The sequence below is a fragment of the Copadichromis virginalis genome, linkage group LG11 (genome assembly GCF_057382275.1).
Source record: "Copadichromis virginalis isolate Kocher_CV1m ecotype Utaka linkage group LG11, C_Virginalis_male_GT1.1, whole genome shotgun sequence".
In the NCBI taxonomy this organism is placed as follows: Eukaryota; Metazoa; Chordata; class Actinopteri; order Cichliformes; family Cichlidae; genus Copadichromis; species Copadichromis virginalis.
Genome location: NC_140628.1, coordinates 23,185,646 through 23,201,399, shown reverse-complemented (window position 1 = coordinate 23,201,399; position 15,754 = coordinate 23,185,646). Strand labels below are relative to the sequence as shown.

Sequence of the window (15,754 nt, the reverse complement as noted above, 5' to 3'; positions counted from 1 at the left end):
TTTCTTTTTTTTAATGTGGCCCAGCCATGATTTCAGCTGGTTATGGCTCCTCTTTCCACTTTAACCGAGAGAAATCAGGAGCCTGTGGGGTTCTTAATTCACACAAATGTATCATAAAATGTTAAAGCCCCTTCTCCAACCCAATCCCCATTAAGCCAGAGGACACTGAAGTGGTTTATGTAGCACTTCTTAAAAGTATCAATGTGGTGTTTAAATGGGAAAATTTATTTATTTGTTGTTTATGAATATAAATGACTTAACAGGGGAGAGTGGGAAAATGGCCAGCACAGCATTGGCAGACTAATCTCATTATAAACTCTGCTTTCTAGAGTGTACACTCGTTAAAAAGAAGATTTCACCAAAATTCAGAGGATATGGCACATCCAAACAACAGAAGGCACATTTATGTTCCAGCTTTCCAAAAATCCCTTTTTCAGTATACATGAAAGCTTAAAGATGCATTTTATTGTGTTAATTAACTATTATGGAAAGTAAAAATCACAGTCATTTAGTGGTCATTAAACAGACAATGATTCAACTCATAAATCATGAAACACTTCTCTCCCCTGCATAAGCTTTTACGGGTTAAAAGTTTCATTATTGTCAATAACGGCCCGTTATTTACTTGGTGTAGCATCTATACCAAAATTTGCACTACTGCACAGCACAATGGGGGATATGATATTTGCTGTCACCTGCCGTATGAGCAAATTAAGATATAATCGAGTTCATAGCTTAACAAAGGAAGTAGATGACAGTGAGCAGTCTAACAAAAAAGAAAAACAGCTTTTCGTTTTGTTTTTGATGTAAGTCGACCAAGCATGTGAAGTGATCACTGCGGCAGGTATAATTGGAAATTATGTCAAGGTTTAGTGGCTGATGGTTAGTAAGACCTTAATGAAAATAAGAATATCTGTTTGCATTTGCATGTATCTGTAGCGCACACACAGCACAAATCATCATTATCAGAGCACCAAAGTCTGATTTAACTGTTGTAATAATGCCATGCTTTCTTTGTTCCCTGCATCATCGCTCCCGGCCAGTAATCTCAGTTCAAAAACATACACACACAGCATATAGACCCAGCGGGGAGCGAGTACTGATGGAGATTAGAGGTCGACACAGATGGCTTTCATATGCTGAGCTGGGAAGAAACAGGGGGTGGGGCCTGGGTTGCCATGGGAGACCTCAGACACAGACCGCTGGCTCATGAACATAAAGTGGGGAGGGATAAACACGCCTTTCATTCTTTCTCACTCTTTCCTTGCATGTGTGAATGAACCGGTCCAGGTTTAGTAACATGAACATGGCTTCAGGCCACAGGGAGACCCCCCGAACACACACACACCTCCTTTTTTGTATCCCATCAGCTCCAGCACACACACAGTGTGTCATTCCCAGCTTGTGCTGTCCGTGTAAAAAATCCTCCCTTGGCACCAAATGCAAACACCCCCATGCTAAAACCTGGCACTCGACACACCCCCTTCTTCCTCTGCATCCTTCACCACCCAACCCCCTTATCTTCAGTTATCCCCTCTAGTGCAGCAGACAACTGGAAAATCTTTCAAAAGTGGAAACAAGCACCAAAATTAGTGTGTTTGTCCTTCTGGAGCCTTTAATTTGAAAAATCCCAATAGCCACTTGGGTTTTCAAGATGGGTCACCTACTTCCAACACAAAATTTCAGGCACTGGATCTATTTCAGTGTTTCTAATCCCGTTTTCAGTTTGTTTGTTTGTTTCTTTACTACGGGTGCTTCTCTGTTTGATTTTTAATAAGCATTGTTACAATTTGAACCTCCCAAAAACTGCATAATTGCCAAGAAACATTTATTTAAACAATGTAGGATTATGTAAGGAGCTTTAAAATCAACTTGTGGCCTCATAGGTGGGTCTCGAGGTAAAAGTACCTTTATAAATGGTACAAAGAAGTTTCTGATTAGCTTCAGAGGTAACTTTTACACAAACATGTGGTTTGATATGAAGTCTTGTCATCTTTGCCTCAAAATGTGACGATTTCCTACCAGAAACAGGCCTGTTGACACTTTACCACATTTGGTTCACCCCAAAAATCACTGAAAAACTACTCGAAAATGAATTTATGAGTGTGTGTTCATGGATCATAGAGGAAGAAGGATACTAAAGGCTGCTTTACTGGGTATCCCTGCTGCTAGTCTGTGTTTTTTACATCACTTCCTCTTTCCCACACCATTACACCAAATAATGACATCATTGCTCAGGTCCAATCATTTTCTTGCTGCTCTCTATGAGCCAATCAGCCTCCACTGTCTGCTTTAAACCTCACTGCTCTTATGTCATCCTGCCTCGTGCCACTTCCTTCTCATCTTCACTACCAACCACCAGCGTCTAGACTTCAGGGGGTTCCTGCTTATCATTGCTGGGACTCCACTCTGCTATGATGCTTCATCACTCATGTTCAATAAAAACATGTTCAAATCTTTCAAGTGATGGCTTCTTATCAAAATGAGTATATGACTTATAATTACTGAATATAGGCTGAATATATTCATTCAAACCTTCAGGAGAGCCTGAACTTGACATGCAACCTCAACCACACATTTTATGGACTTCAACAGTTTTTTGAACCGTAACATACACTTAAAACACGTCATGCCTTTGCTTAGGCTTTATGGTTGAAATGTCCTAAAGCCTGAACTCATGGTCACTCCACCATTGAACAAAAAACGCACACAGCATTATGCTTTCTGGGTGTAGCCACAGTGGCTCCGAGGTGCAGGTGGAGCTGCCATGGTGTCCAAAAAGAAAACAACAACACAAACAGGAGGACTAAACATATGGTGTTTTCTGTCTATGCGAGTCAATCACACATCCTCCTCACAACTTCCCTACATGAACACACATAAACACACACATGCACACACACTCATGCCGACACTAACAGTCAATAAGTGCAAGATTTATCAACTGCGTGCTGCGCTGGAACAGCTCGTTCTTCGCTTGTGAGCTTTAATCTTGAAGATCTAGCTTTTCAGATTATATGTGAGACCAATTACATAACACGACAAGACACTTTAACTCCGGCTCAGCCACATAAAGTGACAAGAGCAGCTTGTTCAGGACACGTTTACCTCATGTCCTGCATAACTTTTTCTGCCTTGGTGAAAGAAGGGCAGATGGATTTGCCATATGGCCGACAGGAGCCACGCTGACTCTCACAGCCCCACTTCAACCCTGTTTTCTTGTTTGTGTTCTTTTACATTTAGGAAAGCTACAATTAGTTGCAGGTGGGTAAAAAATTTGCATCCAATGCTGTTCAATAAGGGATTATATGTGAATGCTGTCTAATGTAACAAGTGCATGACAGTGCAGACAGCCTCCTCGTAAAAGAGCCACTAAATCTCACACCGGACATGGAGGGCATCTAGGGTTTTGAAGAAGACATCTGTGTGTCTGAGGCAGACTTGTAGACCGAGCAGACAAATAGACAGACATAATGAGAGTGAAACAGAGAAAGAAGGAATCCACGGGGAGAGAAACGATGGAGCATTGCCCGAGGGGAGCAGACATCCAGAGCTCAGTAACAACAAACTGACAGGCACCTCCGGGCTCGAGGGCAGCGCCGTCCCCGGCATTGTCATGCAGCCAGCGTTCCAAAAACATCAAGCCAAAACCAATACTACCACAACTGTCAAAAATGTGTTACTCTGTTCACACTACTCTGTATACACTTGATTTATGTGATATTTTTAAAAGGCCACAGATCGGCAGAGGTGAGAAGTAACAAAGTATTTGTACTTTGTTACTACAAAGTACTGGTATCTACAATTTTCAGGTATCTGTACTTTACTTGAGTAGCTTTTTAAATTTTTACTTCTACTCCCTATATTTTTAAACAAATATCTGTATTTTATACTCCTTAAATTTTCAAAAACAGGCTCGTTACTTTTGCATTTTGGGGGAGTTTTTGCTCAGACTGCTCAGTGGAATTTGATATAGTGCAGATTTAAAGTTTCCATTAAGTCCTCATGTTTTTAAATCAGATATTGGGTCTGTACACATGACATTATGGGGTTTTTTTTTTATTGTGAAACCTGCTGCAAAACAAACTGAGCTAGCTATGTGTTATTTAAAGATTGCATGAAAATCATCTGCAGTTTCACAGTCAAAGTAAGGTTATGTCAAGTGTAGCAGAGATTCATATGAATTTTAGTTGATGATGCTTAGATCCATTGACTGAGCAGGACAAGTCATGAAACATCTGCTGATATCTGGTTGAATTTGGTTGTTTACATCCAAACAGAGCAGCAGGTCAGCTGATCACAGCCTGTACACTAAGAAAATCTACCAGAGCTCTCAGTAGAAATTATTGTAAACCAGAACCTCCTGTCAAAACGTTCACTAGCTGAGGGGCTTTCAGTGCCCCTCAGCTAGATTGGGAGCGCAATAGCTGAGGCTGGTCTACTGCATCTCCTCTTGGGTCTCAAACCTTTGATCTTTTGGATCTTCATGCTGTAGAAGACCAAAGTGAAGCCAGTTTTAACCAATGTCATAAATTTTATCTACAATCAGACTTTACATCTGATTTATAAAAAAGTTATTTCTCGCCTGTAAAATCCGCATCATCTGCTGACACATTTAATGAAGTACCAAATAAATCCATCCATCCTTTTACTTAACTGCGCATCGAATTCAGGCACAAGTCATGAGTCTGTCTCCAGGCCAGCACGCAGAGACACGATCACATTCACACCTCCTGCCAGTTTAGAATCAACATTTATTAATTCATTTGCAGCTTGGTGTCAGTGCTAACCACTGTGCCACTGATTGCTAATAACTGTACTTTACACCAGTGTAAAGCATCATCACAATAATATAGAAAATGTGCTTTAGTATAACATAAACAAAGTTGGGTAATCACATGTTAAACATTAAATTACTCAGTCGTTTTCAGATTAACCAAAGAGTAATGCCAAGTTGGGCTAGTGGCATCCATCCCACCCTGTCCCATCATCCTTCTCTGTCACTCCAACTCTCTGCATGGCCTCCTTCACTACATCCATCAATCTTCTCTGAGGTCTTTCTCTTTTCCTCCTGCCTGGCAGCTGCATTTATCCACTGTCTCTCCTCTGCACATGTCCAAACTATCGCAGCGTTGTCTCTTTAACTTTGTGTCCAAACTGCTCAATCTGAGGTCATTTCTAATGTTGTCCATTCTGGTCACTCTCAATAACAATCTTAGCATCTTCAGCTCTGCCTCTGGTCTTTTTTAGTTAGTGCCAAAATACTGAACACGTTATCTTCTGAAGTAACACTGTGACTGCTGTCTTTCGGCTTTCTGGAGTGACTCTATAAGATGTTGCTTTAGCTGTGGCTTTTAAAGACTTTACAGAAACGCAACATTTCAGCCAAATGTTTGTCATGATATACTTACACACCCTGTATCTCTGCAAGGAGAGTGCTGCAGCACCCTTCTGAGTTTATCTACTTTGTCAAATTGGATTGCCTATTTTCTGAATCTTCTCTCTCTCATTGCTTCAATAATTCAGTGTCTCCAGAAAACGCTGGAGACGACAGAAGCAGCTAAAGAGTGAGCAACGAAGAGTCGTAACAGGCCCTGAATAAACACAGCGGCCTCGAGCACTGTTGTCGCTCATTCCCTCTCGGTGTTCTACTTTATTTCCTCCATCCTCACACTAAAGACACTTTATTGCTTAATTAACTTCATGTTTCCTCTCCTTTTCATTACTGTTTAACTGTGAAATAGCAACTGCCTTTAAAACTGGATTAGATCCTCTTATACTGCAGTTTCTCTGCAGAAAATACAATGACATGCGCCCTAATTACATTTTGGTTTTTCACACTATTCCACCTCCTAATCTTCTGTTTGTCTGTCCATCTACCAGATTTTCTCTCCTACCTGCCGGCACAAAAACTCTCATATGGGAATGAATCTTAAGTAGCTCCGTGGGCTAGGTTGCAACTACCAAGGACACACACACACACACACACACACACACCTAGGTCTCTGACCTCTCTTATCTGGTCTTCTTTCGCCCCTGACTGATTAAAGCCAGACACACGCTTCTTCTGGAGGTTTTAATTAGATAGAAAGTAAGCCCTTCACACACACACGGAGTATCAGCAGCTTGTTCTTTCACTCTCATGCCTAAGGCTTGTCTGGAAATCTCGGATCTGTCCTTTCGTTCTGGCCGTAATGCCTCTAATTGTTATTATCTAATTGTCTGTGGGCTTTTCTGCTTTCTGCTGCTTTGTAATCCCGTGAATCTCTCTGTCTTGAAACCTCAGGGTTCAGCTGCAGTGACCGGTTTGTGATCTGTAACTGATTCTGGTTTGTCTGAACCTCCTGTTCTCCTATTCTAACAAATCATCTGCAGCAGATGTGCAAATTTTTTACCAAATCAGCACCACAAAAACAGCCTATCCAGGCCTTTTCAAGAGCACCCTTGACACAATCATTTCAAAGGAAAACATATGAAAGATTTTGGGTACCATCAGTGACGAGGAACTTGCAGGGCTGTGGGTGGACATTGGACACAACACAGCACTACTGCAACAAATTGTTTGACCTCAGACAGCTCAACACGACGTAGAAGCAGCTGGATGCAAAAACATGGAGGAAGGACAAATTGATAATCCCTGTTGAGAAGAGCCATCTGCAGTACTTACATTGCTGCTGCCGTGTCCTCCAGGTTCAATCATGTAGGTGTGATTGCCGTCGAAAAACATCCCACTGGAAAGGGAAAGAGGGGGAGAGGCGAGAGCACATATCAGTACAAGTTTCTGCTGTTTTTTTCAGCATCAAATGGAATAAATCAAGTCCTCCGGACAGATTAGTCACTTCATATGGAAAACTGTTATAAAAGAACATAAACCAGAGGGAGACCTTACAGTCCTTAATGTGCATATGACTCTCATTTTTCTGCAAATAAATTAGATAACAAGTTTAAGGACTGGACAGCTAAGGGAACAACAGTTATGTTCGACGTAATGAAAAAAAGTTTTGAAGTTTGAAGTTTTGAAATGCTTATTAGAAAAGCAAGACTTCTATGGATATTTACAGATGGGACGCTATGTTATATGACTGTGAGAAAAGTAACGGAGGGAAGAAGGAGGTGTAATGGACAGTGATGTGGAGATTACAATGGAAGATTTTTTTATTACACCCGCACAGAAACCTGTCTATAGTGTTATAACCTCCCTGTCTGCTGGAAAAATGTGCAACCACTGGCATATTTAATAAAGACTAGTAAAGAGAGATACACTGTGCCATTCAAGACATTTTTAAATGTGAAATTCACCAAGTAAGAAGGCTCTCTCTCTCTCTCTCTCTCTCTCTCTCTCTCTCTCTCTCTCATATATATATATATATATATATATATGTAATATTGATCCCACAAGGGAGGCTATTACAGCAGCAGAATAAAGAATAAAAATAGTACAGACTACAATAAATAAACATACGCATAGTGAGGGCCTTATACGGCAAAGAAATTATATATACAAAACTGTGATTTAAAAAAAAAAACAGGGAAGTAAAAAATAAAAATTAGGTTTAGTTAAAGAAGAGTAAAAAGTATGACTAATAAATACTATGTACACTATAAAGCTGAGACATAGTTGCAAGAAGTTAATGTTGGTGAATAATAATAATATAGGATTAGTTTAGTCTAATTAGTCCATCAATGGCTCAGCTGTTAGAATAAAAACAAAATCCATGCTGTCATCACATATAAGGTTGCGAGAGAACAGCACAGAGCTATGCAGCATTTTAACCATGGCTGAAGGTCTTTGGCCGCCTGCCCACATTCATGTGCGCATGAACACATCATCCGTTAATTAAGTTTATCTGAAGCTTTTAGGAGATTGGTCGGGTCAGACTGTGAAGTCAGGAGGGTAAACACTGCAGGAAATACACAATCTATCTACCTCCTCCGACTCTACCCTCTCTGTGTTTTTCAGGTTTCCTGGCTGGACAAATTGAAAGAATTTATGTGTGTATTTTATGCTTAAATCTGTTCAGTGCTGGTGTGAGTGAGTGGGATTTGGAAGAAAGGTGATGTCATGCATCTGTGCACAAACCACACCTACACAATCCCCTCAGTTATTATAGCTTTACCTGACTTTACATGTCGTTGCTGCTTAGTTTGGGATGCAGCTTTACTTTTATTGACACACCAAATAAGAACTATCGCTGGACTGTATAGAAAGTTTAGCTTAGCTTTTAGTTTTAGTCAGCTCAGCGTGCAAATGTAATCTTTTAATTTAAAGATAAGGCTTTAAATTATAGCTAAGTTTGATAAATGATTAAGAAACAAATGGATGGATGGATTCTTTTAGCTCACTTTTGTGCTGCATCAAAGCAAAGAATCCAAGCTAAATGTTTAGAAAGAGAACAAAATTTGCCTCTGTGTGTGTGTGTGTGTGTGTGTGTGTGTGTGTGTGTGTGTGTGTGTGTGTGTGTGTGTGTGTGTGTGTGTGTGTGTGTGTGTGAGTTGGGGGGCGGGGGCAGGATGTATATTATGGTAAACACCTGACTCAGCATAGGAGAATGCTCTCCCTCTAATGGCTAACGCTCTGACACACTCCACAGCAGGAAGCCCTTGACTCCCTCGCTCTCTTTCTCTTACTCTCTCTCTCTCTCTCTCACACACACGCACGCATGCACGCACACACACACACACACACACACACACACACACACACACACACACACACACACACACACACACATATATAACATTTTGGTGTTTCTTTCTTTCTTCATTAGAAATTTCAAAGTTCAGTGATTCTATCCCATTACAACCTCTTGCGTTCTAAATATGAGATTTCACTGCAGGTAACTATACTATAAATTATTTGGTAGTTGCTTTCTTTTCATTATTTTGCATCCAGCATTTTATAATTTGCTGTACTGACAACTTTCCCCAAATTCATGCAAAACTCTCATGAAACACACAAAAAAACTTTAAGAATAAAAAGAGTTAAGGCTTGGACTTTAGTTTAGCTTGTTCAGCAGATATTAGTCTGCTTCTTCCTGCTTCCCCTAATTAGTTGGAAAGACATGTCTAAACTGATTACTCTGTCTATTTGGCTTGGTATTATGTTGAAACAAGATATACTCAGTGGGAGAAAGCTTTGAGACTGCGTAATGGATCAGAAATAAATAATCATGGTCTCTGAAACAGCTGAAATTGATAATTAGATTAAACAATGTACACTGAATGGGCAGAAGGTTAATTCAGACCAGGAGCTCCTATTATGTGGTTTTCTTTACATGACTACAAGAACTGATGACGGTTAATCCAAAAAACATCGGGCAACAAGTTCAAAATATACAGCAGTTTATGGTGTTGACAGTCTGACATTTGATTAAAAATGTTTGGAGAAAATTTGGCCTCTTTTCAAGAAATTATTTTTCCTCATTTTAAATTTTTGTGGCGATCGTGGCTCAAGAGTTGGGCGTTCGCCTTGTAATCGGAAGGTTGCTGGTTCGAGCCCCGGCTTGGATAGTCTCGGTCGTTGTGTCCTTGGGCAAGACACTTCACCCGTTGCCTACTGGTGGTGGTCAGAGGGCCCGGTGGCGCCAGTGTCCGGCAGCCTCGCCTCTGTCAGTGCGCCCCAGGGTGGCTGTGGCTACAATGTAGCTTGCCATCACCAGTGTGTGAATGTGTGTGTGAATGGGTGGATGACTGGATATGTAAAGCGCTTTGGGGTCCTTAGGGACTAGTAAGGCGCTATATAAATACAGGCCATTTTTTAATGTAATTTAAAAAGTACAAAATATCAAGTGTTGAAGCTTAAAACATGCAGAATTTAAAGTCACTTTTATCATTTAAAGTTGCTTTTCTTCTCCATTTGGGTTTGAATGGTCGGTTTGAACTTCAGCAGCTCATCTTGAGTTACATGTCTAAACGAGTTGCTGCCACGTGATTGTTTCATTAGATGTTTTGCAGGTGTACCCAATGAAGCAGGCCGGTAAGTGTATATACGTTTATGACAAGCATTTGCTAAGACTAGACTTTATTTGTGGTTTTTATGAAATTACATAAAAACAAAAGAGTTTCACATAAAAAATAAAAATAAAAGACACGTACAGTGCAAGCAAGCATGATGACAATAAGGACGTTATAATAGAATTAGGTCATAGATCAAGGATAAAAAGTGATAGTGCTGAATGAATACCATAGTGATTATTTATTTTTTTAAAGATAAGATGATAAGATGCAGCCCTCCGGATGACATCTTTTTCATAGCAGCGTTTATTTTCCATGACACGATAAAGCAAACAAAGACATAAGTCTTAAAAATTTGGTGCATCATGAAATGAAAAGCAAACAAAGCAGACCTCAAACCTTTGAGGAGCTGAAGTCCTACATGAAAATACAACAGCTGGTCTCCCCTGTGTAAGTTGTATTTGTATATTTTTAATTAAATATAGGCTTCAAATCATTAGCATTCTCTTTTTATTTAAATGTCACACGGCATTGTAACTTTTTGTGGAAACACGGTTCTCATTTTAGGCACGTTTGATGCTTTGTTATTCACGGCGGCTTTCTGTGCAAACAATGAAATCCACCAACAAACAGTGAATTTCTCACATGCGGGATGGAGAGCGTCTCGCCTCTTTTCATGCATATATATATACACACATATATACACAGGAGACTACATACATTGACTTAGAAAGCATAAAGTGTGCATGCATCCCTCACAGCAGGCCTTGTTTCTGACCCGTCTCGCCTCAAGCAGAAAAAGCTAAAAATACCAACGTTAGTGGAGGCTAGAGGAGAAGGGGAAAAAAAGAAAAGAGAACAGGAAAGGAAGAAGAGAAGAAGAGAAGATGTCTGTCTCTCTGTCCGTCTGCCAGAGTGATAACCTATGAAACCTAAAATGCAGACAGGCAGCGACGCCTGGCTAAAACTAATTACATTAACCTAATGAAAAAATGGGAGCAGGACTTAGAACAGAGGCTGAAACACACACATGCATATAAAAAGTCGCATCTGTATTATTTGTACTTACTGCAGCCCGTGACAGGTTGAGAGAGCCACAAAGGAGTGAGGGATGTTTCTGACCTTTCCTTGATAGTAGCAGTGCTCTCCGCCCTGTGAGGAAACACACAAATACACACAGATGAAGCTCACACACATGATGTAGTGAAATATTCCCCTCTTCACTACCATATTTAATTTGTGGTGTCCTCGGGATTCCCATATGCTTGTTTGCCGTTCACCTAGGGACCATCTTTGATCCGAGGACACCACAAGGAAATGAGTCCAAAGCAATCCATTACACAGAATTCATTTGCTAATACATGCAAGTGCAAGTAAGCTCTGTTGAAGATATGTGAATATACTGTTCGCGTGTTTGTTTGACAATTTGCACTTTGAGCTTTGCACGTTCACATCTGACCATCTGCGCGCTAACGCCTCAGCGACTTCACTCCTCTATCCGAACTTCTCTGCAGCAGGAAGTCAGATTTTTACCATCTCCGTCTCTCTGTCTTCACTCTTGATCTACGTGTCTCTCTGCACACATTTATCGTCTATAGATGTGCATGATGTCTAAGTACCTAAGTGCTCTGCAGGCAGGCCATCTCTTCCTGGTCCATTTCTTGCTACCTAACAGCCATTAAGCAGGAAGCAGTTCTCCCTGAGGAAATGCAGCTTTTATCAGAGGATCAATTTCTGCATGTGCACAGCAATGCACCTCTAGATCCACTTCCACTCTCCAGCTTTCTGAGTAGACCCCATCCTGATGCACAAGCTTCTGTTAGGATGCATGCATGTGCACACTGTTGAACTACACATGCATGTGGAAATCTGTGTGATTTATTATCCTACAGCAGAGTTCAGTGAGGTGTCGGACGGGATTGAGTTCAGAGTGCGGCGCATGCAAGACAAATTTTCAAATGCTCTTTTATCTGCCTGACTTTGGACAAAGGGACATTAAAGCAGTCCTCAAGCAAATCAGGGTTTCATCTGCCTCTGCCCTCTCCTGTGAGGAGTCAATTAAACCCAACTGTTCCAGCAAAGAGTTTTTCCTTTTTTCTTTGACAGAAATCTATCATTTTTATACAGCATATCGTTGCCTCACATCAAGAAGGTCCTGGGTTCAAAACCCACCTGCTGGTTGGAGCCTTTATGTTCTATCTGTGCCTGCATGGGTTCTCTCCAGGTACTCCTGCACCATCCCACAGTATAAAGACATGCATGTTAAGATTAACTGGTGGTCGGCCAAAGAACCACAGATAAGGTGAAGCGTGGCAGAGGATGTGACATCAAACTCGCATGTGCCACCACATGACAGGGGCCAAGCAGCAAGCATAAACACGTCATAACTCCAGGAGTGGGAATGGTTGTCTGTCTCTGTGTGGTACCCCTGTGATACACTGGCAACCTGTACACGGTGTACCCCACCTTTAGACAGAGTGACCTTTGTGACTCTAAACTTGCCAAGTGGTGAAGAAAATGGGTGGATGGTACACATTTTCATGTTAACTTGGACCAAATTAAACAAAAAAAAAATGAAATCCCAATTAACAAAGACGTTACTACAAACAATTTGCATTTCCAAAGATGGAGCTAAAACTCTCTGAACTAAAACCTTGTAAGGAAAACGTTGTTCAGCACAGTATCAACTAGAGATGGACCGATCCGATATTACGTATCGGTATCGGTCCGATACTGACCTAAATTACTGGATCGGATATCGGAGAAAAATAAAAAATGTAATCCGATCCATTAAATATCACGAAAGCACCTCACAAAACTTGCAACACGCCGTAACTCGCCTCAGAACGTCGGAGCAGTATGCATCACGTGATAGAGCGGCTGTGGCATGCGGGACCTGTCGGTGGTCTGGATAGCATTTGGAGCTTTTCATCTCCGACAAAGTTATCCCCGAGAGAAGTAAAGAAAGTGTGTAAGTCCATCTCTGAATGTTTGTAAAGCATTCCCACTTTAAGCTTAACGAGCGACTGCCTCTCGCTCTCCGGCTGCTACTTCAATCGTGAAACTGCTTAATGATCAGCTGATCGGCTTTTCTGTCGCGAGTCTGTCTCTCTTGTTTGTTTTTGGTCCACTTTGCGCCAGAACGAGCAAACCAGCGGCTGAACAACAGCAGCACGTTTAAGCTTGATAAGCTGTTGTTAGAATTTATTTAATATTACTTTCTACTCGAGGATCTTTTTCTACGTAGCTGACGCTGGTAACTGTGCAGGGGCAGATCTAGCAAAGTTTAGCCAGGGGGGCCGATAGGGCATTAACAGGGAAAAGTGGGCACAAAGACATACTTTTCTTTCTTATTCTCATTTAAAATGTCTAGCTTTTAATAAATAATTATCTGACACCCAAAGTTTTAATTTGATGTAAAATGAATAGAAGTCAATTACTGTATATAGTAACTATTAAGTCTAATATATATACCCTAGTAAGCTATAGTACATTTTCCTTTGGGAAGGTACCATCTGTGCAGTCTGCAATTTTGTTGAAGAAAGATGTTGAATCTATTTAATATTTCTTGAAAAATAATTGATTTCTGTGCATTTTTTTTCACACTGCATCAAATTAAGGTTGATTACGTTGATTAAGCATCATGAGGTGGAGCGTGAGGGGTGGTTCCCTATTCTTTATTTATTTATTTTTGTTGTTGCTGGGAGTTGGAACCCTATTAGTTAGGTTGCTTAATATTTACGCTAAGTACTCTTTAAAATACCAGAATAGGGAGGATGGTGTAGGTCTAAGTTTATTAGATTGATCAGTATTGCTGAACTATGAAATATTTTTTTTGTATACAGGTATAACAGAATAGCTTTAGTGTAGTTGTTGTTTTAAACTTGAGTATGAATTTGCAGACTTGCAAAATGCAGCAAGATATTTTAAAAAACAGTTTTGTTGATTAAAAAACACTATATCGGATTCATATCGGTATCGGCAGATATCCAAATTTATGATATCGGTATCGATATCGGACATAAAAAAGTGGTATCGTGCCATCTCTAGTATCAACACTTCCTTTAAACAAGGCACATCCATTTTATCTAAAGTCATTCATTTTAATATATTTATTAGATACAGTAGAGAAATAAAGCAAATGCATTTAAATCAAACTGTAGTGCATTCAAAGCATTTAGCCAATGAATTAGAGTGGTGGGTAAAGACAAGAATCAGGCTTACAACATCACTAAAATGTCTTTTTCATTTGAATGAATCAGGCATTCATGCAGTTTACACTTTACAGGACTCAAACTGAAGACTTTAGAAATGTGTGGTAATACAGACGAGTGCATGTGTGAGTGTAAGGAAGTCATCTGCATAAACAATCATCTTTGAATTATCAAAGTGAAACTGCACCCATCAGGCTGAGACTGATTTCTTTCTGTGTTCCTGCCTTTTAACCACTTATTTGCAACTTCCAGTTAAATCACATTCAGCTATCGGTTTCCTTTTCGCGATACTAACTCTGCCTCTCGCTATTTTCATAATGCCCTATCCATGAAATCCAGAATAGAAAAATAAGATTCAAGCAAGTTAGCAGCAGGCTGCCACCGCTGTAATAAGAGAGGGGATTTTTTTTTTTTACATTAGCAGAGAGTCAGAGCATATGAAAGGTTTGCTAGATAAACCTAAATAGAGCCACAAGAGAAAGAGGTTGAGTAAAGAGACAGAGAGCGAGTGTGAAGTGAAGAGACAGAGAGGGCTATTTATAAGTGGCGCTGTGCTCCACTATCCCAGCGTCTCTCCTCTTTCCGTCGCCCTGAACCTTCTGCTCCACTTCTCATCAAAGGAAGAAACACCCAACATCAGCACTGTGGGTACATCCTCAGCTTGTGTTGCTAAATTTGTGAGATCTGTGATCTCTTAAGACACATGCGAGGATAATTAATCATCTTATCTGGACAACACAATGCACAACAAAAAGGTCGAGGTTAGACACTCGATAAACAAGTAGGACGCTCTGCCCTCTGAATGTCAGTGAAACTTTGACCACCGCGATCACATAATGCAAGGAAATAAGGACATTAGACACACTTTGCTGTACTTTACTCCTCATTAGGTGATCGAGTTCATTTCTGTGCGTGCAGTATTTCCTCAAAACCACAAAACCAAAGTTTGCAGCTGTAGTGCAGAACCCAAACTTTCCAATCATAACAAATATGCAGGGGTACAGTGTGCACTCAATAAAAGGATCCTTAATCAAACTGGTATGTTTTCTACTGATCGCACAGTTTTGGATTAAATGCAAACATCCATCAACTGGAATTGGCTGATTTCCACCGACAGATGTGTGTTGTGATGTTTGGGCCACATCTGGCTGTTACCATCATCGTGTCACAGGTGCCATGTTTAACATCCCATATAAAACCCAATAGCATCTGCTCTCTGTGATGTGTTTTGTGCAGAACGAGGATAAGGAGCCTGTCATTCATTCCTTGCACTGAAGGTAAACCGTGGACAGAAAGCCTGAATGCTTCCAGTTTCAGGAGTTTGTATTACTTCTATTACGTATGGGCTACATGAGCACTGGAGGATTCTGACCTAGATCTATCAGAGCAGCAGCTGCGTTACATCGGCTGACATTTTGCCCTCCACAGTGAGCAGAGTAACAACCAGGGCTTGTCTCATATTAACCTCCATGAACAGAAGCATTAATAATCAAAAAGAGGCTCTTGTTCTTTGCTACTAAAAGGGAAACGATGACATTAGAAGAGTGCAGATGGGCTGCAGTTGTGGATATTCAGCTCCAAGATTA

At 40.6% G+C, this 15,754-nt stretch overlaps 1 protein-coding gene across 3 annotated transcripts in view; it reads right to left on the bottom strand.

The window, feature by feature from the left end:
- The window catches only part of adam22 (ADAM metallopeptidase domain 22), a 73,034-nt gene that overhangs the window by 28,705 nt on the left and 28,575 nt on the right, over positions 1–15,754 (bottom strand). For all 3 annotated transcript variants that reach the window (XM_085473830.1, XM_085473828.1, XM_085473829.1), the window contains exons 5-6: positions 11,024–11,106; positions 6,668–6,731 (exon numbers count right to left, since the gene is read on the bottom strand). In XM_085473830.1, the coding sequence (XP_085329956.1) occupies positions 6,668–6,731; positions 11,024–11,106 (147 nt within the window). The remainder of the gene's footprint in view (positions 1–6,667; positions 6,732–11,023; positions 11,107–15,754) is intronic.